A 27,140-nucleotide genomic window follows, 5' to 3' on the forward strand; every position below is an offset into this window, starting at 1 on the left:
TCCTTATAGTGTGCTGATTTCCTTTATCCTAACTATTCTTCAAACTGTTTGAGAGTTAATGATGCAACTTATGATTAAATGTTATTGTAGATGAAGTAGACCAAGTTTCCAAATAAGCTAGATGTTGATGTAGAGGTCTGAGCCGGAGGGCTTCTGTAAAGGGAAGGACTACAAAGTTTAGGGGGAAAATGGGAACAGAAAACAAGGGAAAAGCAAAAAAAAAAAAAAAGATTAAAGACTTTTAAAGCCAAGAGTTTGAATAACAAAAATTTGTCAGATGCCACTTGAATTCACATATGCAGTTTGCATTGTGCTCATGTCCTTTGCAAAAAACAATTTCTTTATGCAACTCTCTGGACCTGCTCCATCTAATTAACAGAGAGAAAGGTCATCTACACACACAAAAAGTCTCTGCCTTTGTTACTGAATAACTGGGTTAATCTTTTAACAAAGTCTTAAATATTTCTAATTCCCTTTATCCTTAAACCTTGGAATTAAACAGACTTTTAGCCACATGCTCTCTCTTCTTCCTCTCCCTCTTCTTTTCCCCTCTGTCTGGGCCTGCAATTCCAGACATTCCTTGCTGCTCTCTGCACCCCTTACACAATCACTCATCTTAAGTAGGGCTTTGTGGACAGAGCTACTCTCTACTTACCCTGCAGTCTGCTGCCAAAATGTCCCTTCCCCCCAAGTTGCCTTTCTGCAACTTGTGACACACACTGAATTCCTAGCAATAGGATTAACGCTGGGTGAAAGTGCATCAAGCATTTGGAGGGCAAGCTGTTTGCTGTTCTGATTAGCAAAGTCCACAGGGACTTCAGTAAAGTTTCCTGGGCATTTTAAGTTAGAGTGTGGATATTTTGTGGCACAGGTGTCAACTCTTGCTTCTTCTTAAGGACAATTAACTAAAAACTGATTGAGATCAATTTTTTTTTTATATAGTTTGTTTGGGCCAACTATTTGTTTAAGGGGAAGGGAGCTTGTCCTTCAACATTCTAGATCAGGTGGGCTTTCTGCAAGCTCTCCAGCCATGCTGCAAAATAAAACCATTTACAATATTTTCTACATCGTGGCATGCCTTGGCATCTGCTATCCTGAGCTTGCTTCAAGTGTTCCCTTCATAGTGTCAGGTGAAGTTTGTTTAGCATAGGAACTGGCATTGGGGGGTTGCTTCCATCTCACTGGAGCAGAGGACCTGGGTCATGGCTAACAATGAGGGCAGAGGACCTGGGTCATGGCTAACAATTACAGAGCAGCCATGACACACTCTTGGAAAAAAAAAAAAAGTGGTTAAAACTGAAGTATACGTAAAGGTACTTTCTCCCCTTTGAATCAAGAATATTACTTGGGAACTCGAGCAAAACAAAGCAATGGTGCTGACTCAGTGTTCTGAACATCAGCTCTGAGCCTGAATGTGCTTTTAAATTGAGGTAAGTGGTTTTGTAGGAAGCGGACTCTTTAAAACTCTATGGCTGTGTTCTCCATCTGGCTTTGTCTCAGAGATTCCCGATGGTCCCAGGAGCACTGGAGTCAGTATCTCTGATGTGTTTGCATCTGACCTCTGCCCTAAACTTCAGTGTTATTTTCAGCTGTTCTTTGACAGGGAATCCAACAGCTGCTGTTTAATACCACAGACAACTTGCAGCCCAGGCTGAGTTTCTAGCAATAGAATTAATCTGCCAGTTTGGGACTCTGATCTGAAGCTGGCTATGATTTTCCTGCACAGGAGGTGACGGTGGAGGGGGAAAGCCTCAAGTACAGTGTTATTCTTTGTTTGGGGTTTTGTTTTGTTTCAGTTTTGGTTTGGTTTTTTGACATAGAGTCTCTCTCTGTTGCCCTGTAGAGGGTCATGGTGGCGTCATAGCTCAGAGCAATCCCAAACTCTTGGGCTCAACAGATCCTCCTGCCTCAGCCTCCTGAGTAGCTAAGATTATAGGAGCCTGCCACAACTCCCAGCTAGTTTTTCTATTTTTAGTAGAAAAGGGGTCTTGCTTTTGTTCGGGCTGGTCTTGCGCTCCTGAGCTTGAGCAATCCACCTACCTCCCAGAGTGCTGGGATTACAGGCTGAGCCACTGTGCCCAGCCTCTTTGTTTTTGAAAAATAGTGGCAAGATATACATAGTGTTAGCCTTTAATCAAACAAAAAAACATTTTCGTGCTGCAGTTAAAAGATAACAGCAAAGTGTTTTGCTTTCTAGTGGTTGTGATAACTGACTTTGCAAATGCTGTTCAGTGGAGATGAAGAGTAACACAGAAATCTTGAAATGATAGGTATCTATTGATAAATGCTGGTTGAAGTTTTTTAAAAATGTTTCTAAGAAATCTGAGGCTCTGAGAAAATGTGCCTATTTCACATAAACTTTATTTGGCAAAGGGCAGTGAGTTTTAGAAAAGCAGATTAATCTAAAAATGTATTTCAAGCAATTTTGTGACTTAACCCCCTAAAAGAGATACCAGAACTTTTTTTTAAAAAAGTATTTTTAGTGGTTTTCTTTGCATGAGAGAAACTTCAAAAATCTTGAAAAGATTGATATCCAGGTCAATGATCTGCTGATTTCAAAGTCCACGGTTATTTGTGCATAGTTTTAATGGCAAAACTAATTCGGGTTCTCAGCATGTAATTTTTTCTTTTTTCCATTTGCTATCAAACATCAGCTGATAAGGAAAGAGCTGTCCTCCACATTTAAGATAATGGCAAAAATAACAAGCGCTCAGTGTTACCATACTAGGGGTGTGGCGATTCTCTCCCGTTCTCTCCGGTCTCTCTCGTGATAAACTCAATGGGGTTGTCTATTTTTAACCTCCTGTTCTTTCCTTTTGGCAGAGTAATCACTGCGAGCTAAGCTCTTTCCCTGAATGAATCCAACTAACCCCAGTGGTTGCCTTCTGAAATGACCAGCAGACACGCCACTGCACAGAGGCTGCCCAAAGTATAAACTCCGGTTCTAAAGGGCCATGTCCAGCCAAGGAAGTCCTGGTGTGGAGTTTTCTACAACAACTGTCAGTTCAGTAGCTGTGCAGGCTGGGGACTCCAAAATCATTATAGCTGTCATAAAGGTAAGCTAACAACTTGCTTCCTTCTGAGTGGCTGTGGGCTGCTTGCTGGGTGTTCACAGCCCTAAAGAACATTGCGTGTAATTGGCAGGACAGAGCATAGCAGAGGTAACACAGCAAGTCCTCTCACCTCTTTTGTTAATATGCAACTAAGAGAAAGCACGGGCTTTCAGCTGGTTATCTCACTTTCCCTTTCCTTTCAATCAGCCAGAAAGTCTCCACAGCAGTTTGATTTAAAAAAGCAAACTCTGCCATATATTTTCAATTTGGTCTTTAAAAGCAAGGTGTGAGTGATTAGAAGTTTGTGATTGCCAGGCTGAAGAGCCCAGCAGACCTGTATAATAACGCTGGTGATTTCTGAGAGTGGCTGGGTGTGATGGAGGCTGGAGGGGGCAGGTCCAGCACCGGGGAGCACAGGAGAAGACTAACATGAGGCGCCCTCCACAACTCTGGTTTTGACGCTCTAAAGACACTACTACAGCCTTGCCGCACTGCTGGGGACGTGAAGACCCTGCCAGGGAAGGTGCAAAGGACTTGTGACAAATTTGCTTTTAATGGCAGGAAGTCAAAGCCACTTGGGGCTTCAGGTTACTGCATGTGTTATGTCTAGGAATTTGCATATTTGCAAAGATGACCACGCATTGTTAGGTTGAAGAAGAGATCCATGATTTTATTCTCTAGAGAAATGCCCTGCAAAAATGTCTGAAGCATTCGGCTTTGAGCTTTAGATAATTTACCACCTAAGGAACCCGGGGTTCAATGAAGGAAAACCTGGCAGACGAACAGCCAGTTACTTTCAGGACCCCCCAGGCTTAATTGAATGGCTTTTCTGGACCTTTGCTGGAGTATGAATGACAAGACTTGTTTAATTTAACTGAATTACCATGAATTTTATGGGTAGTCTGAAACTTCATATTAGGAACACAGCATTTGACATTGAGTAAAACGATTTACTGTAGGATAGAATGCAAAGTGCCCCTACCAAAGTTGGTTTCCCAGGGCTGTTGCGACTTGTTCCACATAAACAGGCCCTGCTGCCTCCCTCACGCTCTCCTCTTTCCAAGTCACTGGTTGATATGGAAGGAAGCAGAAGCTGAGCAAGGACGGAGCATTTGCACGTTGCTCAACGATGCTTTGAGTAACTGCAAATTTCATCAGGGAGGGAAAAGAGGCCAACTCACTATTTTAAAAAAGTTAGCTGTTCTTGTCCACAACTATGAAATACTCTTAGAGCAGGAGGAGGAATAATCTTTAGAGGATAAAAGATAGGAGAATCAGAGGTCGATCGGGGGAAAAGAACTCTCTAAAATTGCTCTGGAAATTCTTATTTAACTGAATTATGTTTCTAAGAATGTTCCCTTACCGCTCCTCCCCAATTTCCTCCCTTTCTGCCATTTCCAGATAAAATACACCCCCAGGTATTCAAGTAGAAAGCCCATCTTGGTGGAATAGAAGCGCCTGTCTGTTTATAGTGTTTTCTTTCCTAACTGTCTCTGGGCACTAATTATATTCTATAATAGAAACACATTTTTCTCACTTCTCTTTCTTTAGTCATTCTCATATCCACGTGCACGTCCTATTAGTGGTTTCTTTTGCTTAATCAGTTGTTGCTTCTTAGAGAAGCAATTCCTCAGGAAATGCAATGATGAATTATGGCTTAGAGCAGTGACTATCCAGAGTGGGGAAAACATGCTCACTGCATTCAAATGGCAGTTGTCATAGGCATCTCATTTTATTAATATTTTAGTATATGCTTTATTGAATACCCAACAAAGGTTGGAAAATGTTATGTTTTATCTTTGAAATAAGATAAAAATAAATTGCTTCATCGGATGCACATTCAGATGAATAACCAAGGCTGGTTCAACCAGAAAACACTAATTAGCAGAACTTGCATTTGCAAAAACTTTCCCACGTGAAGTTTGTGTTCTGCTTGCCCAGGTGGAATTTCATTATTTTATGGAGTTCAGGTTTGTGGATGAGAGTGGGTATAATTGTGTGAATTATTCTGTAATTTGTAATATTCAGTAATACATAATTCATTGTATGTGTCTCTCATTTGGGAATTTTTAATTGAAATCCAAGACACTAGGGGAGTAACTTATCCTAAGAATAATGAAAAGGGCAGGGCGTGGATTTATATTAGATCTGTTATGGTTCAGGTTAAGTAAGATCCATCTCTAGGGAAAGAATTATGTGTTGACCCTATAAGTAGAAATTTTAAATGTATGTAAGAAGGAGAAGGGAAAAGAGGAAGGAACAAGAGGAACTAAAAGTGCATTTTATTTCACTTTTTATTTTTAGTGTGGCAAATGGGTGCAACTTCAATTGGCTGAATCACAACCAAATCTTCTAGAAATTGGTAGCAGTCAAGATGAAACCAGAAAACTTCTGCATGATCACGAACTTCTCTTGGCGAAGCTCAAGGTAAGATATTGAGATGTGAAGAAGAAACACAATTAAAAAGAAATCCAAAGCTATTTCCTACAGGCCTCGATTCCTCTGGCATCACTGGCCGATGGCGATCTTAGTATAGTGTCAGATAGACAAGAGAAAAACACTACAGTTATTTATGAGCAAACATTAGCATCAGAGAGAAGTAACAAGATTCTTTTAAACTTTCCCTAATGTGATAGAAAATATGGAGTGATAATATTTTCACTGTGGAGAAATAAGTAATTTTTTTCCTAGCTGCCTCAGTAAAAAAAAAAAAAAAAACGAAAAAACTCATTTCTCCATTTCATGAAATATACTGTCAAGTCACAACAACAGACCCAAATTTTCTATTGCTAATAATACTTGCTGGTAAAAATAATTTAGAGTACTTTTTTTCCCTGTTGAATTACTGCACTTTGTATTGAGAGTTCTTTAAACCAAATAATACTTTTGGTGAAAAACTTGACTTATTATCCCATATATGTCATGGTCATTTAGTTAAGAATCTAAATAACATTGGTTTAAATTGCCAGATAAGGGCAAGGTAGGGTCAGAGCCAAGCATATAATTTGTAGGGCCCAATGCAAATTGAAAATGTGGGGCCCCTGGTTCAAAAACCAGGAAGAAGCTTTTTCTTGATTTATCAAGGTGTTTTTAGTTTGCTGTTTAATGTCTGGCTTCTGCAGGCATAGGAATATGTGTGGGGTGAGCAGAAACTCTCACAGGTGCCCAACCTTGCCCAGGACTCAGTATACTGGGTGGGCCTGGGCCTGATACCACCCTTCTCCATCTTGGCCGTGGCCCAGCTAGTGCAACTGACAACTCTTACTGAGCCACTGAGCCAGGTGGAGGAGCAGCCGGGGCAGCAGACTCTACACCCTGCAGGTGGGCCCACAAGGGCAGTGAGGCTCTAATCCCCCAGGACTTTGTTGTCCTATTGGACACAAAATTACACAACACACAAAGATAAAATTATTGAGAATTTCAAGACAGGATCAGGTAGAGCTTCAGATCCCAAGTGATCTTCCCTTCTGAGAATGGACCCCTGGGGTATAGCCAGGCCTGTGAGTAACAACCCTGTTAGGCAAATAAATGTCTTCACTCAGATCAGAGAGGTTTGATGAGGACTCAGAGGCCTGCAATGACTAGGATATTCTGTGTGTTTAGTATGTGAATATTATTGGCTTCTTTGAACATCTAGGCTGGAATTTACACTTGCATTCTAGATTTAGAGACAGATCTGATCTGTAAATGATATATAGTGGTTTTCTGATTGGATGGTGGTAAAAGTAATTAGACAAATCAAACTGAGAAACTGAAGAAAGAATAGTACTGAAAAAAGGGGCCATTAGAATCCAGAATTTATTTCCTGGTTTGACAGCTTCTTGCTATGGGCTCTGGGTTGTCTTTCAAGGAGAAATCTCTGGTCATCAGGACATCTTTTTATTTTATTTTGTTTTATTATTTTATTTTTCTTTAACTGCTGCAATATCCAAAGAACATTTTTTTGAACATAGAATAATACCATTATATGAAAGAGCCTTGAAGGGAGGGGGGAATGGATGGAGGGAGGGGGTTTGGAGAGATTACTTCTGAGGTTTATCTTATAGGGGTACAAGTGAATCTTTCTAAGAGTAGAATGTGAACGTTTTAAAACGATAACTGAGAAAATGACATGAAAGCTGTGTTGACCAGTTTGATGGAAGTATTTCTGATTGCATGTGAAAACTCCACACTGTACCCCAGAAGTGCATTAATGTACATAGTTACCATTCAATAAAAAAAAGAAAGAAAGAAAGAGCATTAAACCAGGAACAAAGACTTATTGTTTAATTCTAACTGTGCCACAAGCTAATGCAATTTGGCTAACAACTCAAAATCTTCCTGCTACACAAAAAGCTACGCAAACTTGTCTTGAATCCCCAATTCCATGAATTGTGGAACCTCAATACTTCCTTGCAGTTCCTACTCATTCCCAGAGGCTTGCTTTTTCATGTTCCCTTTGGTCTCTAGCTTCCTTACATGCACCTGTCAACTGTTTCTGCTGAAGCTAACCTGGACTTGAGACCACATTTCTTCCCAGGTTCTCACTAACAATTCATGTTCAATCAGCATTTCCAGGTCCACTGATCAAGTATGGGGAGGGGTGTCACAATGGTTTGGGTCTCTTGGCTACTTTTCTTCTCCATCTCTATTCTAGTCAAGACCACAACTCCAAGAAGAATGCCTTCTTAGGTAAAGGGGGACAATTCAGCACCCAATCCCATGCTCAAATTTGCATACCTAAATCTATCCAGGAGCTCTGCTAGAAAAGGGCTTTCCAGTTAATAAGGTCCATCCTCTGTAGAAGTCACTGTGGTCCTAGAGAATACATATCCTTTGATGCCAGTCTTCAGGTTGTGGACTTGCACTTAAGTCCTTTAGAATTCAAGCTTTTTTTCCTATGAAATGAGGAGACGGGACAAATCAAAACAAAGCTTCATATCTATTAAGGATCTTACCATAATGGGCCATTGAATCATAAAGCTATTCTCCTTCCCTGCATATGGGTCTAAGAAAATGAGATCTCAAATAAAAAGGTCTTTGGCTTCACCTAGGCCTCTTGCCATAACCTCTTAATGTCCATCTTTCTCATACCCTTTCCCACCAACCCAGCCACCCAAGCCCAAGAAAATTTAAGTAGTGACAGTGTCTTCCAGAAATAATTGATTCTAATGCTATTAGTATAAAACAGTTAAGGGGAATTTGAAGTCTATTTCAGATTTGCTGACAAAAGACTTTTTGAAATAATAAAAATGTTAATTCCATTTTGCAAATGGGTAAGATCACTAATTCAACCAATTTACTGGTTATTATGCTGTCAGGGAAAGCACAACATTAACCCCAGGCAAAAAGTTGTTGGATCCAAGTTGGCTTTAATATGAGCTTTCGAAGGATGAAGACATTAGTAGTTCAATAAGCCAGTAATATTTAATATTTAATGTTCCTTCCGGTCCTTTCCCTATGTACAGAGTTCCACAATTTGTACCAATTATGAAGAAGAATGCTGTGGACGTGATTGTTGGGTTGGTGTGGGATTCAATGCTGCATCCACTTGGGTTTGGGCACAACATTCAGTCTCTGAGGTCTCAGGGTCTTTATTCGAAAACCCAGAGGGATAACTGTTACCTTTATACGCTGAGAAGGGAAATTTAGGGGATAAATAAAATGATATATGACAGTGTATGCTGATTTTCAAAGAAAAAGTGGCATAATTATTATGTTAATGGTGAATGTGTCGGAGTAATTTGATATACCAAATGTTTATTTAATGGAAATGCTACTTTCTGCCTTCCATTGAAAATTATCTCAGAACCTAGTAATTTATACTAAAGGGAAAAATTCTGAAAATATAGAATTTTTATGAGCGTCTCTAATGTTGGTAATATTTATACCCTGGAGGTCTTATTTTCCCTTCAGCGATGTACTGAACCTCAGTGGAGTGTCCAGAGAAAAAATATTTCCTTATTTTTAGTGATGAAAATATAATCATGTGGAAAACCTTTAACTCCCAAAAGGAATCTAGATTCCCAAAACATATTCAAATTATTTCTAATGAGAAAGAAGGCATTCAAGAAAGAGAAGAAAAAGAGGATGAAGCCAGGTGAAGATCTGCCTGTGGCCACTATCGACGTGAGCCCCTCAGGTGAGACACAAAGTGGTTGAAGGTAGGGAAAGGAGTGAGAAATACCTCAGGGATGTTGCTGAGAACATTCTTCTCTTCAACAACTGTCTTTCCACAACATTACTATTGTTTGAAAGAATTATGACTACAAAAACTAAGAATACCTCCTGGCACTGGCTCCTGTATTTGCAGAGATGTGACATTAACATTCAGTGAAGAATGACCCAGTTTTGAGAACAAACACTGGAAAATTTCACCTCTAGTTTGACTCTCATAAGTCTATTGGTTTTCTGATTCTGACTAAATCTTAAACCCAATAAATGCTTATTTTTTTCCAATTTCTATTTCCTGAACAGAAATAAAGGCAATAAAGGCAGAATATATTAGTAGCAAAACTAAAAGTCTCATTAAGATTTTCCTTAAGGGGCAGTGCCTGGGGCTCAGAGAGTAGGGTGCCGGCCCCGTATACCCAGGGTGGCAGGTGCAAACCTGGTCCTGGACAAACTGCAACAAAAAAATGGCCCCAAATGCTGGAGGTGGTAGGTTCAAACCTGGCCCTGGCCAAAAACTGAAAAAAAAAAAAGATGTTTTTTTCTGCTGTTAATCTGAAGTATTTACTAAAATGCATTTTAAATATTTTTTATTATGGTAAAACACATATGAAATTTACATTTTTAAATGTATAATTTAATGTACCATTTAAATGTATAATTCAGTAGCATTAATTATATTCACCATATTGTGCAACCATTACCATTAACTATTTTCAAATCTTTCCAAAAAATTCTATACCCATTTATTAATAATTCAATTATTACATCCACTGGTAACCTCTAATCTACTTTCTATCTTTATGAAGTGTCTATTCTAGATACCCTCTATAAATGGCATCACACATTTTGTCCTTTTGCATCTGTCTTATTTCACTTAATATATGACATTTTCAAGATTCACCCATACTGTGGTATGTATCAGGATTTATTACTCTTTGAATAAAGTTTAATAATCCATTGTAATGATACATCACATTTTGTTTTTCCATTCAAGTGTCTGTGGACACTTGGGTTGTTTCCACTTTTTGACTCTTGTGAATGATGCTATAATAAAATTTGTGTACAAGTATCTATTTGAATATCTGTTTTCAGTTCTTTTGGATATACATCCAAGAGTAAAAAATGGCCAGGTCATATGGTATTTTTGTGTTTAACTTTTTGTGGAAACACCAAAATGTTTTCCACAGCAGCTGTGTCATTACACACTACCAGCAATACACAAGGGTTCCAATTTCCCCATGTCCTGGCCAAAACTTGTCATTTTGTGTTTGTTTGATTTTAAATTATATTCATTCTGCTAGGGGTAAAGTGGTGTTTTGTTGTAGTTTTTATTTGTATTTCCCTAAAGATGAATCACATTGCACATCTTTTCATTGGTCGTTTATATGTCTTCTTTGGCAAAATGTCTAAGACCTTTGTCCACTTTTAAAGCAAGTTGGGCTTTTTTTGTTCTTGTTGAGTTCTAGGAGTTCTTTATATATTGTGGATAATAATCCCTTATCAGATATATGATTACTTCATGTGGTAGATTAATTTTCTCTCTTTCCTTGTGCTCATGCAGACCCACAAATTAGGGAATTCTACCCTAAACTATTGGGGACGAGGCTTCTACCCAATTCCTCTCCTCACTTACTCTTCTGCACAGAAGTGAGGAGACTGTTGGTTGATTGGTGAGGCTGGGGAAAAAGTAGCCACCCTGGTGACTCCACCTCAAGTGTCCTTTCCACAGACCCACATGCCCATGGGCTGCCAGTTCTCCTCTCTCTGTACGTCTGCTCACCTGGCTGGCAGACTCAGGCCATAGTCCCACCTGGAGCAGCTGGATATGCATCTTTCCACAGGCAGATCCTGAGAGCTAGGTTTTTTTTCTTTGCAGTTTTTGGCCAGGGCTGGGTTTGAACCTGCCACCTCCAGCATATGGGGCTGGCGCCCTACTCCTTTGAGCCACAGGCACCGCCCCTGAGGGCTAGGTTTTAAGGAAAGAAAGTAGAAATTCAAGTAATTTCATCTTCTAATCCAGCTTTCCCAGTAATAAAAGCAGGTATTTTTAATCCTCTCTGACCCTGATGTCTATTTCTCAGTTGATTCAGAGTCCTAAAGGGAGAGGGGTAAGATCAATGGGCACCCGCCAAATGCCAACATATAACTGATTTGTGGTTTAGATGGAACTGGTTTTTTTGTCCTAGACATGTAAAGCATGTGCCTTATTTTCCACTGATCATTTTGAAGAGGGCAACTGAAGTGAGGTAGGAATAATGTAGGAGTTCTCGGGAGTGGGAAGTAATAGCCAGTTTAATTTCTCATTTAAGCTTTTGAAAATAGAGGACTATTTCACTAAAAAATGAAATAGTGTTCTCACAACTATGAAACAGCTAAACTTCCTGGTGGTCTTCCTGACTCATTTGCCACTTTCCTACATTACAGGGTGTTTCCTTCCTAGACTTTTAGTTCTAGGGAATAGTAGGGAGTTGTGGAGTGATTCCAGGGGCACAAATTCAAATAGCATTCTTTAGATTTGGAAAATGCCATGGACAGTCTTGTGAAATATTATTTTTATATGGAGAAGTGAGAGATATTTTTTGTTGTTGTCGTTTGTTTGTTTGAGGCAGGGTCTCTGTTGCCCTGGGTAGAGTACCATGGAGTCATCATAGCTCATAACAACCTCAGTCTCTTGGGCTCAAGTGATCCTCTTGCCTCAGCTGCCTGGTAGCTGGGACAACAGGCATCTGCCTCAATACCCAGCTAATTTTTCTATTTTTCAGTAGATACAGGGTTTTGCTCTTGCTCAGGCTGGTTTCAAATTCATGAGCTCAAACAATCCTCCTTCCTTGGCTTCCCAGAGTGCTAGGATTATAGGCCTGAGCCAGGGCACCAGGTCAAACAATGTTGTTTTAAGAGAGTCATAATGACAGGTTTCTCACACATGCAGATAAGGCACAAAATATTGCAAGTATCACAGATAATTTGTTACCAGTTCAATCTAAGCAGGACTTTAGAGTCTGACTATAACCAATGAAGTATTAGTGCAAGTTGATTTATCATAGGAGCAGGAGTTCTGAAAGAAGAAAAATTGCAGGCACAGAGACAGAAGAGTAAAAATTTGGAAAGGACACTCTTTCAGCCCTGTCTTGGCTGAGCAATGAAGGTTGGCTCCTCAATAGAAGCTGAAGGGCCTGTGGAAAAGATGAGTCACACACTATATTGTTTTTGTGGCCAGACATCAAGTAGCACAGAGCTGGCAAGACAGAGAGGCATCTCCACATTTCTGCAAGGAACAGAGCCTGGATTGGTTATAGAAAATACTGGTGACTCTTTTGACAACTTTACAAAGACCCAGTGCACAGGAAGATTCTGGTAGCTTAAAGATGGCTGTTAGTTCTGCTCCTCCCATTGAGCAGTGGGATCTATGTCCCTCTGTTAAAATTGGAGACCCTGTGATGGCTTTGTCCAGTAGAATACAGTATAGAGGATGCTGTGCCAGTTTCCATGTCCCAGTATTAGGGGACTGGCTGCTTTTATTTCCTGCAATGTTGGAACCTACCCGATTTGTGAGGAAGTAAAGCAGCTCTGTAGAGAGGCCCATGTGCAGAATTAAGGCTCCCAGGCAACAGTTCTGGCTGAGATCTCAGCTAACAGCCAACCATCTTGCCAGCCATGTAAGGGAGCTGCTGTGGAAATAGATTCTCCAATACTAGCTGACCTTCCTGGCTGGCTTGTGTGGAGCAAAGACAAGCCTTCTTCACTGAGCCCTGCCCAAATCAATAATCACAAGCAAAAGAAGTGATTGTTAGTTTAGGCCATGAGAATTTGGGGTAGTTTGTTTCATAGCAATAGTTAACTGAAACAGAAGGCAGCAACATTGGGGGCAACCTCTAGGGGTCCTGAAGGCAGCACTTATGAAGGAAAAGTAACAGGCAGAAGAAGACAAGAGTTTTCTTGGGAAGGCGATGGAGAAGTAGAGCTGAGTTCCTCTAAAACAAAAGTTTTGCAGTTTGCCGGTGATTTACTTCTTGAAGGACGAATAAAAGCAGATTCAAAGGTATATCTATTCTAATCTTAGACTGTTTGGCTTACGTTCTGATATAGTTCCTTGATCGGGAGGAAAATGCTGATAGTTATAATTCAGTGCACAGGGATATGCACAAAATATCATGGGTGTATTATGGAAGGAGTGATTAATGCTGCCAGGGAAACCAGGGGAAACTTGACAGAAAAAATGGTCTTTGAGCTGTGCTGGGGATGAATATGAGTTTTCCAGATACCACAGACCAATTTAAAAGACAAATAATGAACAAGGAGAAAAATATTTGCAATTTACATAGCAGTCCAAGGGTTATAAATCTTCATATTGATAAGAAATACAAATAAACCAATAAAATAAATAAAAAGGAGGCAATTCACAGAAGATAAAAATCTCTAATAAGCATGTTAAAAGGTGATCTGCATCACTAATGGCCTGGGAAATGAAATCACAATAATACAAAGATCTTTCATTATTTGCCTAATATACCACTGAGAATTTGAAATATCAATAACATCTAAATATGGTGAGAATGGGAGGAAATGCTGTGGGTGAGACTTTGAATTAACACAACCATTTGGAAACTGGACAGCAATAAAATGGAAAATACTCATGGTCCTGTGATCCAGCAGCTTCACTGGATACAGTGAAGGCACTAATCGGGGGGATAGTGACATAAAGATGTTTTTGCTCCAATACTGAGCATTTTTCACATGTCTTTAGTGGAACTACCTAACTGGAAATGTAAAATAGCTAATGATAGGAATGAACTTAGAAGCTGATAATGCTTTTTTCATACTGCGGAATATAATGCTGAGCTCCAGGCTGCTTTTTTGTGCCATAGATAGTTAGGTATTTAAGCCAGTGTTGATTGGGCATTATGTCGTTTGTCACCAAATACTTTCCCATCTGAAACTTGGGTGAAAGGTCAGGATCACAGCTGGCATTTTTGAGATCATGGGCCTGTAGTCTTCAAGGTAGTCATTGTTTATTTACAAAATAGTCCTTTGAAATATAGGTCTATAAGCAATTTTTTTTTAATGGGAAGTAATGCCAAATGACTCTAGGTCTGAGATTTGGACTGATAGGAAAACTCCAGCAGTATGAGAAACCTAAGTAAGGGGTGACAACGACAGCTAGTGCACAGGATCCACCCACCCCCTACTCCCAACCTTCAACACTGCTGAGTTAGATTACATGTTAGGATAAAAATACACCTTGGAATTCTGTCCAAAAGGTAATAGATCTTTCTGCTATAGTAAAGACATTTAGTTACCCGTCAACATCTGTGGGAGATTGGTTTCAGGATCCCTGAATATTTGAACACCATGGATTCTCTATATAATTCTCTATATAAATTCTGTACCTAAAATGGTGTAGTATTTGCATATAACCTACACATGTCCTTCTCTATACTTTCAATCATCTGTAGATTACTTAATACCTAATACAATGTAAATAGCATGAAAATAGTTGTTATACTATGTTGTTTTCTATTTGTATTAGTTTTATTGTTGTATTGTTATATTTTACTGGTCTTTTTCTCTGAATATTTTCAGTCCTCCATTGGTTGAATCCATGGGTGTGAAATTCATGAGCTGGGAGGACCAACTGTCCATCTCGTATTGTACTTAGCCTACAGTGGGGGGGATTTCTTTTTCCGTCAGTGTGTTTTGTGTCCATTGTGAGTCTGGCCTGCTTAGCCTTTGTCAGAATGCATCTTTTCTAAACTGTAGACTTTATCTTAGATGCATAATAATGCACACATATGTAAAAAACTAGAGGTTTCCAAATGACATGGCTTGATCATTCTCATAATAAGTTCATCTAGGTATTCGTCTTCAAGGAAATAAAGCAAACTTCAGAGTTTGTGGTTAGCCCTATCCTCCAAATTAGCCATATTGCATGTTCTCCATCTTTTTCCTACCACATATTGGAAGCTCAGATGCTTGAGTGGGATTAGAATCTTTGTCTTTTTTACTGGTTCCAGTTCCAGTGAGGTGGAATGAACACCCTCCACCCACAGCTATAAACTCTATATGTAATGCATGTTTGATGAAGATGCTGCAGTATAAGGGCTAGGAGGTAGAGTAACAAAAGACATCAGAATTCCAAATACCACCAAACCAGCAGTGTTTTCTTTCATCTCTGCTTCAATATATCCCCAGTTGGATTCAAAGGCTGATCAACACTGTGATGTAGGTACCAGCTGTGGACAGAAAAAGCTCTAGAAAAGCCCTTTCTTTCAAGGGCTTTCAAGGTCAGAGAGGAAGAGGGAGATCCTCAGATTTTGTTTTTTGCTTTTTGTGTTTCTGTTGTCTCTGCCCCTAGCTCAGGCCATCCAGAATAGCAGTGGTGATAGTGAAATTGGAAGTAACAGGCAGATGCCTAAACCTTCAAGAGATGAGAAACCATTGCTCCCTCCATCCTCCCCACAACCTGGCCCTGTAGGTGCAGTGGTGGGAAGTGCCCAGGAGAATGCGGACCAGTATGGGGGAGCTTCCATGGTACAACTTACAGGCCATGAATAAAACTAGCAAAGTAAGAAGATAGAGAAGGTGAGAGTAATCTCTCTCCTCAGCTCCATAAGTCATACACGTGACTCTGAATTCCTTAAAAGAAAGCCCAATCACTTTGTGAGTAGACAAGGAACTCTGAAGAACCACAAGCTCTCAAATTCAGTTTCATGAGACATATTTTTCACTTTAGGGTCCAACTCAAAGCCCACCCCAAATTTTTCCATAATTGGAATTATAGGCTATCCTAGAGGTCACTATACATAGGGAAATCAACAAGCTCATATTACATTTTATATTTTTTATATTTCTATATAAACACATAGAGAAATATTTTGTAAATATTTTGTTAAATTTTGTAATGAGAATTTTGTAAATAAAGGCATATTTAGCTATAGTTTCCTATTTTCCCTATGTATGTAACCTCTGGGATACCTCTGGGATACCCCAAACACTCAAAGCTATTGCTAACTGTGTTCCAATACAGTTAGTGACACCATAGGCTATCATAGAGATTTAGTGACACCATAGGCTATCAAAATTTTATCAATTTGTTAAAAAGAAGGCACTTTAGTGTGTTATCCTTCTTAGATCAGCAATAAATAGAAATATGTAATGCAAGCTGCAAATGCAAGCTATATATGTAATTTAAAATTTTTTAGTAGCCTGTGAATAAATTTTAGGTCATTAAATTATATTAGAGAAGTGTAAATATCTCATATTGATGATCTAAGCCTTTATTTTAAAGAACTAGAAATATAAGAGCAAATTAAAACCAAAAAAGCAGAATAAACAAAAAATAAGGAGAAATCAATGAAATTGAAAATAGAAAAATAGAGAAAAATTGATAAAATCAAAATCTGATTCTTTGAAAGGGTCAATAAAATTGATAAGACTCTAGCCAGATGAGACATGAAAAAAAAGGAGTGAAGATAAAAATGACCAATATTAGGTATGAAAGATAGGCATCACTATAAATCCCACAATGTTAAATAAAGCCCAATAAGGGAGTGCTATGAACAACTCCATGAACAACTCAATTCAACAGGTTAGATGAAATAAACCAATTCTTTGAAGCCATAAATTCCTTAGGAAGAAGAGTAAAAAGAAATAAGGGAAAATAACTTAATAATATCCTTAATTTACCCCAACATATGTATAGAAATATTATTGGTTGGTATATAATATTTACAAAAATTATTAAGGAGATATTTTAATCTGCTTTAGTACTAAGACTTCAAAGTTCAGGATATTCTTTATACTTACACACATAGCGTGTCATAACTGGAATGAGTCATATTTCTAGAGGCCAGTGGCCCTCCATTTTGGAAAGTGCAAATTTAGAGAATGAAGAAGACTAAATCTTCTAGGAATGAAAATAGCTTGTTAATTTTTTTGGTTCAGAAGGAGCCTGCTTATAACAAAACCAAGGTATGCAGAATCTAATAAGGAAACCTGTGAGATGAGATTTTTTTCAGGAACAAAATATTATTTAGGGGCGGGACAAAAATTATTTTTCATAGTAACTTTTTAATGGTAATTTAATAAAGCACTATTATTAGACATTGTCATAGGGTAAATAGGATATTTTTCCTAGTGTAATATTTTAAAACGTATGAATATAAATGTTTGTGCATGTGTTAACTATTGCATTGATTTACTTGAAAAAATAATTTCTTTAAAACAAGTGAATTACATAAACATTTTGAAATGATAAAAAAAAAACACCTGGTATTAATCCAGTCTGAAAGGCTGACAGTAAAAGGCAGTAATTAAATGATGAATTTTCTGGATACAAATTCTGGAAGCATTATGGCACATTTCATTAATAATTTTGTATGTAATTTGTTTTTCATTTTTCATCCATTACTCAAATACTGTTCCATGGAATTATTATGTTTCTGTTGCTTAATAATGATAATAGCATGGGAGGCCAAATGCAATTCAGATTCTAAAAATAGCTGAAAGGATTCTGTTAATGTGCCTTGGTTAATTTTGCTTAATGTTGGTTAACAGATCATTAAAGATTGTATATTTTGTTACTTGAGAGATGAATATATAATACAAAGCAAGAATCTGCTTCCATTAGCATAATTAGCAAAATGAACTAACTTACAAATTTGGAGAATTATTGCTCAATTTATTTGTAAATATTTCACATATGACTAGTTTTCATTTATGGTTGTACTTGATGGCCTAAGTTCTAAATAATAAACAAAAGGAAAATGCAAATGTTATTGAAAAAATATGACATCTGAACACTTGAATGTTCTATCAGTTTTCATTGTCATTTAAAGTTTTATGGTCGGAAAACAGAGAATCATGGTCTGGGTATTACATGTTTAAATGTGGCTAAGATGTAAATCTTTGTTAAAACCCGCTTTCCAGGTCTAAGCCACCTACCTGGGGAAAGTTTTAGATAATTAATCATGATTAGGAAGCTTAAAAAGATGAAATTCTTAATTTTTTTACTTCCAAGAAGGAAAAAGCATTCTCTATTACCTGAGACTTAACAACTGGCCTACAAAAAAGATTTAGCTAAACTCAAGGGTACCAAATAATCATTTTCAATCCCAGAATCCCAGAATTCCCACCCTGACCAATTTATTGGTCATCATGAGAGATTACTTTAGTAGACTAAGTTTATGCTTCTACCAAACAAACAAACAAAAAACCCAGCTAAACTTGCAAACAAGATTCTGCCATAGTTACTAAAATTTTCATGATTAACTCATAAACCCACTATGTAACTATGGAACACTCTCTGTGTACACAGCTGAGAATTGGAACACAAAGGGTATGTGAACATAAATATTACAAAATAAAGTTTTTATGCCTTGAAAAGCTTGTAGAAGCAATAATGGTCACTATCTACTGATCATTTGCTGCATAATTATAGTAAATGCATGAGGTACTTAATCCTCAAAATCAACCTTGTGAAGTAGGAAATGTTTAAATTTAACAGATGATTAAACAAGTTCCAAAGTGCCTATCCCCAAATCCCACAATGATTTATGCCACAATAACTCACTGCCACTCCAATTTATTTAAGGAAGTGTTATAAATGTTTAAAATATAGCCATTGTAAGATACTATAGGGTATCTATAAAGTTCATGTACAATTTAAAATAGATTGCACATGAACTTTAAGGACACCCTGTATATGAAAGACTACATATAAAGTGCTGGATCTCAAAAGAAGTGATGGGTAAAGATTGGGAGTGAGAATGACCTTCCAGATTAGAGGACAGGGTTAGCAAAGCTGTTGGGACAAGTATAAGCAAGATATGCAGGGGGCCCATGAAGAACCCTGTCAGGAAGAATCAATGGTTGAGGCTAGACTGATATAGAGAATAAGGGCGGGAACTGGAAGGCAGTACACACTGGGCTTCATAGATTTGATGGTGGCCAAGGGTGGGTTCTAAAAACAGGGGATAGATTTGATGAAATACAGTAGGTTACCTTTAAAACTATAAGTAGGGTGGACTTGAATGGGAAATTTTTGTAGTTAAAAACATATATTGAAGCTATTAATAGCCATTTGATTTTAGGATAGGATTCTGAATGAAAAAGTTAACCAAATTCCAAAGTCTTTACTAAAGCAGTTAGTATAGTAGATTTCTATAATGGAAGTATATAAAACAGATAATTTAGATTTAATTTACTTCACATAGAGACCAAGGAAAAGTCAAAGATTATCTCCAACCTTAAAGCCTGTAAGATTAGAAAAAAAAAAAAAAAAACAGATATCCCATTGGTATCATGTAATTTTCAAAGTAGCACCATTTTGAATCAGAATGCCCTTTACTTTGACAGATTGGAGATCACCGATATCATTTGCTAGAGTAGGTTTAGGGAACCAGTGATGCTGGACACCAAGTTGCAGTTGTTTAATAACAAATGTGAAGAGAACAATCAGCAGTAGCCAGAGTATTCCATTCCTCCAAGAAATCTGAAGCAAGAGAGTGATGCTGGTGGGGAAGTTGTGTTACTATGAGAAAGATAAGAGTTCAGGGAAATGAACTCCTTGCTTCAAAGATGGAGCGTATTAAGGAAGAGTTTGCTATGAACCTGAGTATCCATGAGATACAATTGTAAAGTTTGGGAGAGGAAATTTATAAAGCAGAAGGGTCTTACTCAGGTGACCAAAGACTGGAGGAATGTCAGATAAAGTGAAACTTTCCAGCCTTGAGATTACAAATGGTCATGGGAGAATGGATCTCATGGTTTCCTGGTAGGGAAGTTGGTGATGGTGACTTCCTGCTCCAGTGTTCTGTCTGATGACTGTTTTCTAGGCAGTTCAGGACCCCAGTGAGAGGGGACGTGAAATTGAGCAGTCTTCACAAGGAGCAATTAGAAGCAAAGCCTGCACAGGTAGCTGCCAACCTAGCTGCCATCAGAGTCACCTGGGGGTTAAAAAAGGAGACATAGGATTCTTAAATTGAAATAAAGGAAGGCCAGGTGCCTGTATGTTTTTAAAAGTTTTTGCAGTACTTCTGATGCCCCATAAGGAGTAAGAAACTCTGGCCAGAACCTGAAGAAATATACCCCTTAAACAACCACATGGAAGTGCTATCGATGCTATAGGGAAAAGGACAAATGGAAAGATAGACATAAAAATATTCAGAGCTCCATCACAAAAGTTTGGGGAAAAGAAATTTCAAGAAGTATAAAATAGTGTTGGAAACAAATGCTGCTGTAAGATTTGACTGTGAGGAAATTGTTATTGCTCTTTAAAACCTTTCTGGAATGTTCCTCATGTATGCTACTGACCATGTCCTCCTTTGAACACCATCTATAACTGGCAGCCTGCCTACCTGTAATACAGTATGTGTTTTGTCAAAGACTCAACTAAGTTTCATTTTCGTCTCGTTTGCTAGTCTGTGAACATATTTCTATTCCCAGGGTCTAGCACTGTGTTTATATGTCCAATAAATGTTTGCAGAATGAGTGAATGAATGAGGGAATGAATAAATGAATGCACATGTCCATTACATAATTACAGGAGCAATTAATCTCTGTGTAATAACAGCAAAAGAAACGTGAAAAAAGGAACATGGGTAAAGAAACAAAATGGCAATGATTTAAATGGTATTCACGTTCTTTACTCCTCTTGCTCACAACAGTTCTGAGAGTTTTAAGACAACTCAATTATTAATGTGTAGAACATTTGAGCTCCCAAGAGAACATGGTGGAACTGATAAATTTTTAATACTATTAGTTTTTCTGATTTGTGTCATTATTCTTCTTTTAACTGAGCCACAGGATGAGTTTCCATGTAAATTATTGATGTCCTCATTTCAGAATGCTACAGTGGCCTCCTAAGCTTGGGGCCCATCTTAGTTAGGCCCATCTTTCTCCCCAGGGATTCCTCTGGGCTTTGCACCCAGAACCTCATTAAATATAGTGTCCCTTGAGTGAGCATGGTCTGTATAATGTAGTTTATGAAGTATTTACATCAGCATCACCTTGGGTACCCATTAAAGGGCAACTCACCAGACCCCCATTAGATAAGCCTGTCTGGGTACAGCAAAGCCATCTGCATTTGGCATCCGTGGCTCTAAGGCTCTTACTCGTCATTTAGCATTGCTTTCAATGTTGGTTTGCTTAAATTTTCACATAGGTATACATTTCTCATAAAAGCGTAAGCTTTCTTTGGGGCAGAGATTGTACTGGTGCATATTAGGTTATTATCTGGTTAATTTTTGTCTAAATTAGTTGTAAGAGTTTTAGAGCCCAAATCAAGATATCTGTATCAACATAGAAGAATGGGTTTATTTATTTATTTAGGGACAGAGTCTCACTCTGTCACCCTGCACAGAGTGCCATGGCATCATCATAGCTTACAGCAACCCAAACTGTTGGGCTCAAGCAGGCAATCCTCTTGCTTCAGCCTCCCAAGTAGCTGAAACTACAGGCACTTGCCACGATACTCAGCTAATTTTTTTTCTATTTTTAGTAGAGATGGGATCTTGCTCTTGCTCAGGCTAGTCTTGAACTTCTGAGCTCAGGCAATACACCTGCCTTGGCCTCCCAGAGTGCTAGGATTACAGACATGATCCACCGTGCCTAGCCTGAATGGACTTTTATTAAGTGCTCACTATGTGCCGATTATTTATTAATATTTAAATTCTTTTGAGACAAGGTCTCACTCTGTCACCCTGGGTATAATGCAGTGACATCATCTTAGGCCACTACAATCTCAAATTCCTGGGCTCAAGCAATCTTCCTGTGTTAGCCTCCTGACTAGCTGAGATTATAGGCACCTGCCACCATGCTGGACCAATTTTCCTGGTTAGTAGAGATGGGGTTTTGCTTTTGCTCAGGCTAGTCTTGAACTCCTGACCTTGAGTAATCCTCTTGCCTTGGTCAGCCTCCCACAGTGCTAGGATTACAGACATGAACTACTATATCTGATCTTAATTTCTTTTCTTTAAATTTCTTTTTAGAGATAGAGTCTTGTTATGTTGCCCAGGCTGAATTTGAATTCCTGATCTCAAGTAATCCTCTTGCCTCATCCTCCTAAGTAGCTGGGTCTACAGGCATGTACCACTATGCCTAGTTAATTTCAAATATAAGATTCATTTAAATGTTTTAAATGTATTAATTCTTTTCATCCTTATAATAACCACATGAGGTAAATTTTATAAGAAGCTATGTGACTTAGCAGTTGAGCGTGTACACTCTGCCTGCCTGCATGTGAGTTCCAACGTGGCTGCTTAGGTGTGTAACTCTGGGCAAGTTATTTACCCTCTCTGCCTCAGTTTCTCCATCTATAAATGGGGGGTAGTAATAGGGCCTATCTCATAAGCTGGGTGTGAAGATTCAATGAGTTGAAATAGTAAAAGAATTTAGGACAAAGCTTCACACATATTAAGTGCTGAATGATTGTTACCTCTTATTGTTAATCCCAGTCAGCAAATGAGGAAACTAATGCACACCTGAGTTATTTGCCCAGGCCATGCAGCTAGGAAGCAGTGGAGCCCTTGTGCTGTCCCTGTGCCCGGCGGGCTGTGTGCCCTTCAATCATTAGCCCCACTGTGAGATCCCACTCAGTCAGGGGTGGGATGAGGATGGTATGCGTCTCCTGTCAGCCAAGGAGCACTCAGAAATTTCTTGTCAATGTTGCAGCTGGGGATCTCAGAAGATTTACAGGAACCACATCGCCGGAGCATCAGATGTCTTTGCTCTTCCAGGCTAGATTCTGTGTCTACCACATGCCTGCTCCACACTTGGCACTGGAAAGGGCACAGAACAAATGTAAAAGGGCGTTGTTGGCCTCCAGAAATATGTAATGTATAAAGAGCAAAACGACTCTGGTAGATGCCTGAAGCAATTAAATAACAGTGAAATCACAACATCAAGGCTCTAGCTGGTTAATTAAGTCTCCAGATGAAAGATGTTGATAGTGAAAGTACCTTAGACAAGTTCAGGGGCAAAGAGAAATTAATTTAACTGGCGTATTTTCATGAAGAAGGTGGAATTTAAGGTCAACTTTGAAATATGGGGCTGTGGAATTAAGTGGTGTAATAGAACAAATTCTGTGGGCAGAGAGCTAACTCCTCAAGTCAGAAGCAGCTGTCTCTTCCCTCTGCTTTGGCTTCATCCTGTGAACAGATGTTGGTTTAAGACTTGTATTTATTTATCTTTCTGTTTGGTACAGAAACTTCCTAATGTTCTAGCTTTCATCAGGTCTTAGGGAATGTGTCATTCTCTTTGTTGTTGTTATTGTTGTTTGTTCAAGCACAGTAGAGTTCAGGTTCCCCAGTAAAACACACAATGGCATTCCTGATAAGCCTCCTGCACTGTTTTTTTTCAGTCACATAAAAGGCCACAGCACTCTTAAGAGAAAGGCAGTCAAATCTAAACAAATCCGAGGGGACAGACAACTCTCCCAAACAGCAGAATCACTATTGACAATCTCATCTACATACCTGTAGATTTTTCCAATTATTTACTTCATTTCACAGAACAGACATTCAAGAGTCAGGTACATGCAAATATCCAGGAAGAAAAAATGAAGAAAAATGCATTTTTTGAGAAGTCATGTTATAGAATTTTTGAAGGCATTTGAAATTTGTTTCACAATGCCATCTTTTATTGGGCCTGTATCAAAGAAATTATTTTTTGAGCAACCAATTATTTTGCTGTAGATTGAGAATAAAATATCTGATTCTATTTACATTTTAATTAGGTAAGGGTTTTCCAGATTTTCCATTATGAACAGATTTTCATTGTCCTTTAATAAATGGTTCTGGTTTGAAAACTGATCTCCCCGACCCCATAAGAAAAAAAAAAAACACCTTTATTTATTTATTTTTAATACAAATTAACTGTGCCTGGCAAATTCCACAGATTCAGTTTGGTGTTGTTTTCCTTAATTTGGTCTCTTTCTGTTATTGTTTATATTAGTGACATTTACTAGTGACAGCAAAACCATTTGATTGATATTAACCAAACCTGGACCCTGAAAGGTAAAGAGTTGACCCAGAGTCTTCCTGAAGTGAGGGCTGTGCTCTCGCCTTTCCGTCACAGGGTGTTTCCCCTTCGGACAGCTGTGGCCTCAGAGTTTTCGGCAGCCCCATTAGCTGCTGCTCCTATTTCAGACTGGAGGCCGACCAGACCTCTAGTTCTGTCATTTGTGTGCCAGTCTGGATTAGGGGCAGCCCACGAAGTATGGCAGGGGAATGACACCACCAAACAGGCATGTGCAATGAGGCCAGAGTTACGTGGTGGGGTGTTCATTTCTCTTTTCTCAGAAAAATATCTGAAGCTGGAAATCCATTGTGCTTGTCTGTGCACAATGTATATAAACTCAAAGTTAAATTCAGTACGTAGGGTTTACAGAGGAAGGTATACGCTGTGTTGATAGTGAAATTAAAGGCAGAAAATTCTTGCAAAAGAATGTAATTTCTAAAGTACTCTATTATCTTACAATTGCCCTGTACTTTGGTTGCTATGAATGATGAGGATCGTGTTAACAGTTACTCGGTATTATGAAAGACTGAACGGCAGCCTGGAACGTGTGAGGCACTGTACCTGCATCAGCTCATCCCATCTTCGTAATGATACTATGGGAAAGTGCCCCTGTTGCACCCGTCTTCTAGAGGTGCAAACTCAGACTCATTGGTTGCATGTAATGACACAGTAAGCGGCAGATCTGACGGCTGATGTGGTTTGGGTACCCCTTAGGAGCTCCTCGTGCCCTCACATATTTGTGCCTTTTCCTTTCATACAGTTACTGATGCCACAATTCCACCACCACAGAATCATTCTTTAAAATAATCCAGACATTGTGTTTATTCAGATAAAGTAGTGGAAGGAACACTTTCCCGTCCTGCTACATCTTGTCCCCAAGATCTACTTTCTTCATGTCCTACCTCCCTTGGTGCTAAAGACTTGCTGGTCCTTGGTTTATACAAAAGCTGCGTGCTTCCTGAATGTATAGAGAGAATGATATGAATATTTTTAAAGAAATGAAACCCTTAAATATTCTCTGCTAATGGAGTTGTTGGTGTTAACCAGCATGTGAAGCATTGATCATAAACTTCAGGGTTTCCCTCACCCTGAAATCACATCACATATTTGCTTATATGTTCCATCAACATTCATGGCTAACTCTAGCTGCCATCAGAAAATGTCAACGCCTGCAGAAATATATAATAAACATTGCAGGTCACTGGGTGGTACCATTGAAACATCTTCACAGAGTTCCAACACAACAACTAAATTATAAATAATCACCATTATATATGTAGCATATGTATTGACTTTAGAGACTTCTTTCATATACAGTCTCTCATTTTAGCTTGCATCGTAAGGATCAGTAGAGTATGGAATCCTTTTTAAGGTCGGGGAGCTGAGTCTCAGCAAGGTTAAAGGATTTGCTCAGATCTAGTAACTGGCTAAGCTGGAACTCATGCTTTGATTAAAATCTACTCTGTCATGATCTTTTCACTATGTTGTATCCTGTGGCTTTCCGGCACAAGCTGAGCACTGAAGCCTCATCAGGAAGTGTAACACCTGAGCTCATGAAAAGTGCTGTCACTTCACAGCCAACAGTGGTCTCCAAGGTGGAAGTTTGGCCCAGTGCCAGCAGAGAGGACACTGGCGTGCAGATCCTTAATTACCCCAGGCAGCGTGATAGGCCTAGAGGAGCACTGGGCGCCACGAGGGCCACATAACTGACAGAAAGGGAAAGGACAAATTTAGGTAAAATGATGCTTTTTGATTTGAGCTATAAAGCTCCTTCTATGGCTAAATGAAAGAACAAAACACATCCTTGTATGTCAAACATGCGAACACTTTCTCTGGAACTTTTTGGACTCCAAGTGATAGTTATCACAGGAAAGTTTTTATTATTAATGAATAAGAAACTATTTTAACTATTTAAATGAGGTCCTCATCACTGCAGGATAGACTAAGAGCTATCCTGATGTATTTGAGCTATGTTGTTTAAACTTTTTAAAGTCCGTATTAATTATTAAAGCATAGTCTCCTGCTGTACAATAATCTTTTTATGTTTGATATGAAGACAAGGTGTGCAGTAAAGAGGATAGAAAGAGAATGAAAAGATATAATGGTTTACGGGTAGGTTTGCCGATCTGAACACTGCTAAAAGCTTTTCTATATGAAATAAATATTATGTAGTTAAGCCGGAGTTACTGACACCAGAAAACAGAAGTGTGCAGTAAGTGAGCAATCTAAGTGTCCAACACGCTAAGTGAGCCCTGGTGTTGGTGGGTCTTTAGAATGAATGCTTCTCTTGCACCATTAATGTTCCTCATTGACAAAGGAAAGGTTATGGCAGTCAGTTAGTTTTTTAAATGTGAAGCTGCTTCACTTATCAGTAGTATAAACCATGAATATATTTTATAAATTACTGGAGTCTCTAGGGAGACATATCCGAGACATATATTACCTATTTGGGTTTGTATTAAGTCCTGGGATTCAAGAGACTTTTGTCTTATAATGTAACCATGGCTCTGTGGACAGAATTATGTATTTGAACCCTCAAACGATGGTTAGCCCTTGACAAGATGGAATGCTTGTAACTGGAGCTGTGGGAGGCCAGGGAAGAGGCCACAGTCTAACTCCCAGGAAATTATCATTGAATAGAAAGTGGATTTTTATTTCTTGTTTCTTAAAATTTGCTTTTCAGAAATTATCTGAAAAAATTTCGATGACTAGATATGTAACTGTTTGGCTCTTTACCCTTGGTGGTAACTTCATCTTGAATAAAAAATACCACATTGTCCTATCGGAAATAGAAAAATAAGAAAGAGAGTCTTTATTCTCACTTATCTTACAATCTACGGAATTTAATCTTGGTCAATCACAATTGTACTATTATTCAGTGAAATGTTAATAATTGCATAGGAAGGTGGAAAGAAAGGA

General features: G+C 38.6%; 1 protein-coding gene across 3 annotated transcripts in view; it reads left to right on the plus strand.

The window, feature by feature from the left end:
• Window positions 1-1,702: 1,702 nt before the first annotated feature.
• Window positions 1,703-27,140, plus strand: part of CCDC141 (coiled-coil domain containing 141) — a 187,236-nt gene continuing 161,798 nt past the window's right edge. For all 3 annotated transcript variants that reach the window (XM_003791474.3, XM_023514171.1, XM_023514172.1), the window contains exons 1-3: window positions 1,703-1,755; window positions 2,824-3,056; window positions 5,358-5,480. In XM_003791474.3, coding sequence (XP_003791522.1) covers window positions 2,955-3,056; window positions 5,358-5,480 — 225 coding nt within the window. In that variant the 5' untranslated portion in view covers window positions 1,703-1,755; window positions 2,824-2,954. The remainder of the gene's footprint in view (window positions 1,756-2,823; window positions 3,057-5,357; window positions 5,481-27,140) is intronic.

This window comes from Otolemur garnettii, unplaced genomic scaffold, assembly GCF_000181295.1.
Source record: "Otolemur garnettii isolate 467f Iridium unplaced genomic scaffold, OtoGar3 scaffold00048, whole genome shotgun sequence".
Lineage (NCBI taxonomy): Eukaryota > Metazoa > Chordata > Mammalia > Primates > Galagidae > Otolemur > Otolemur garnettii.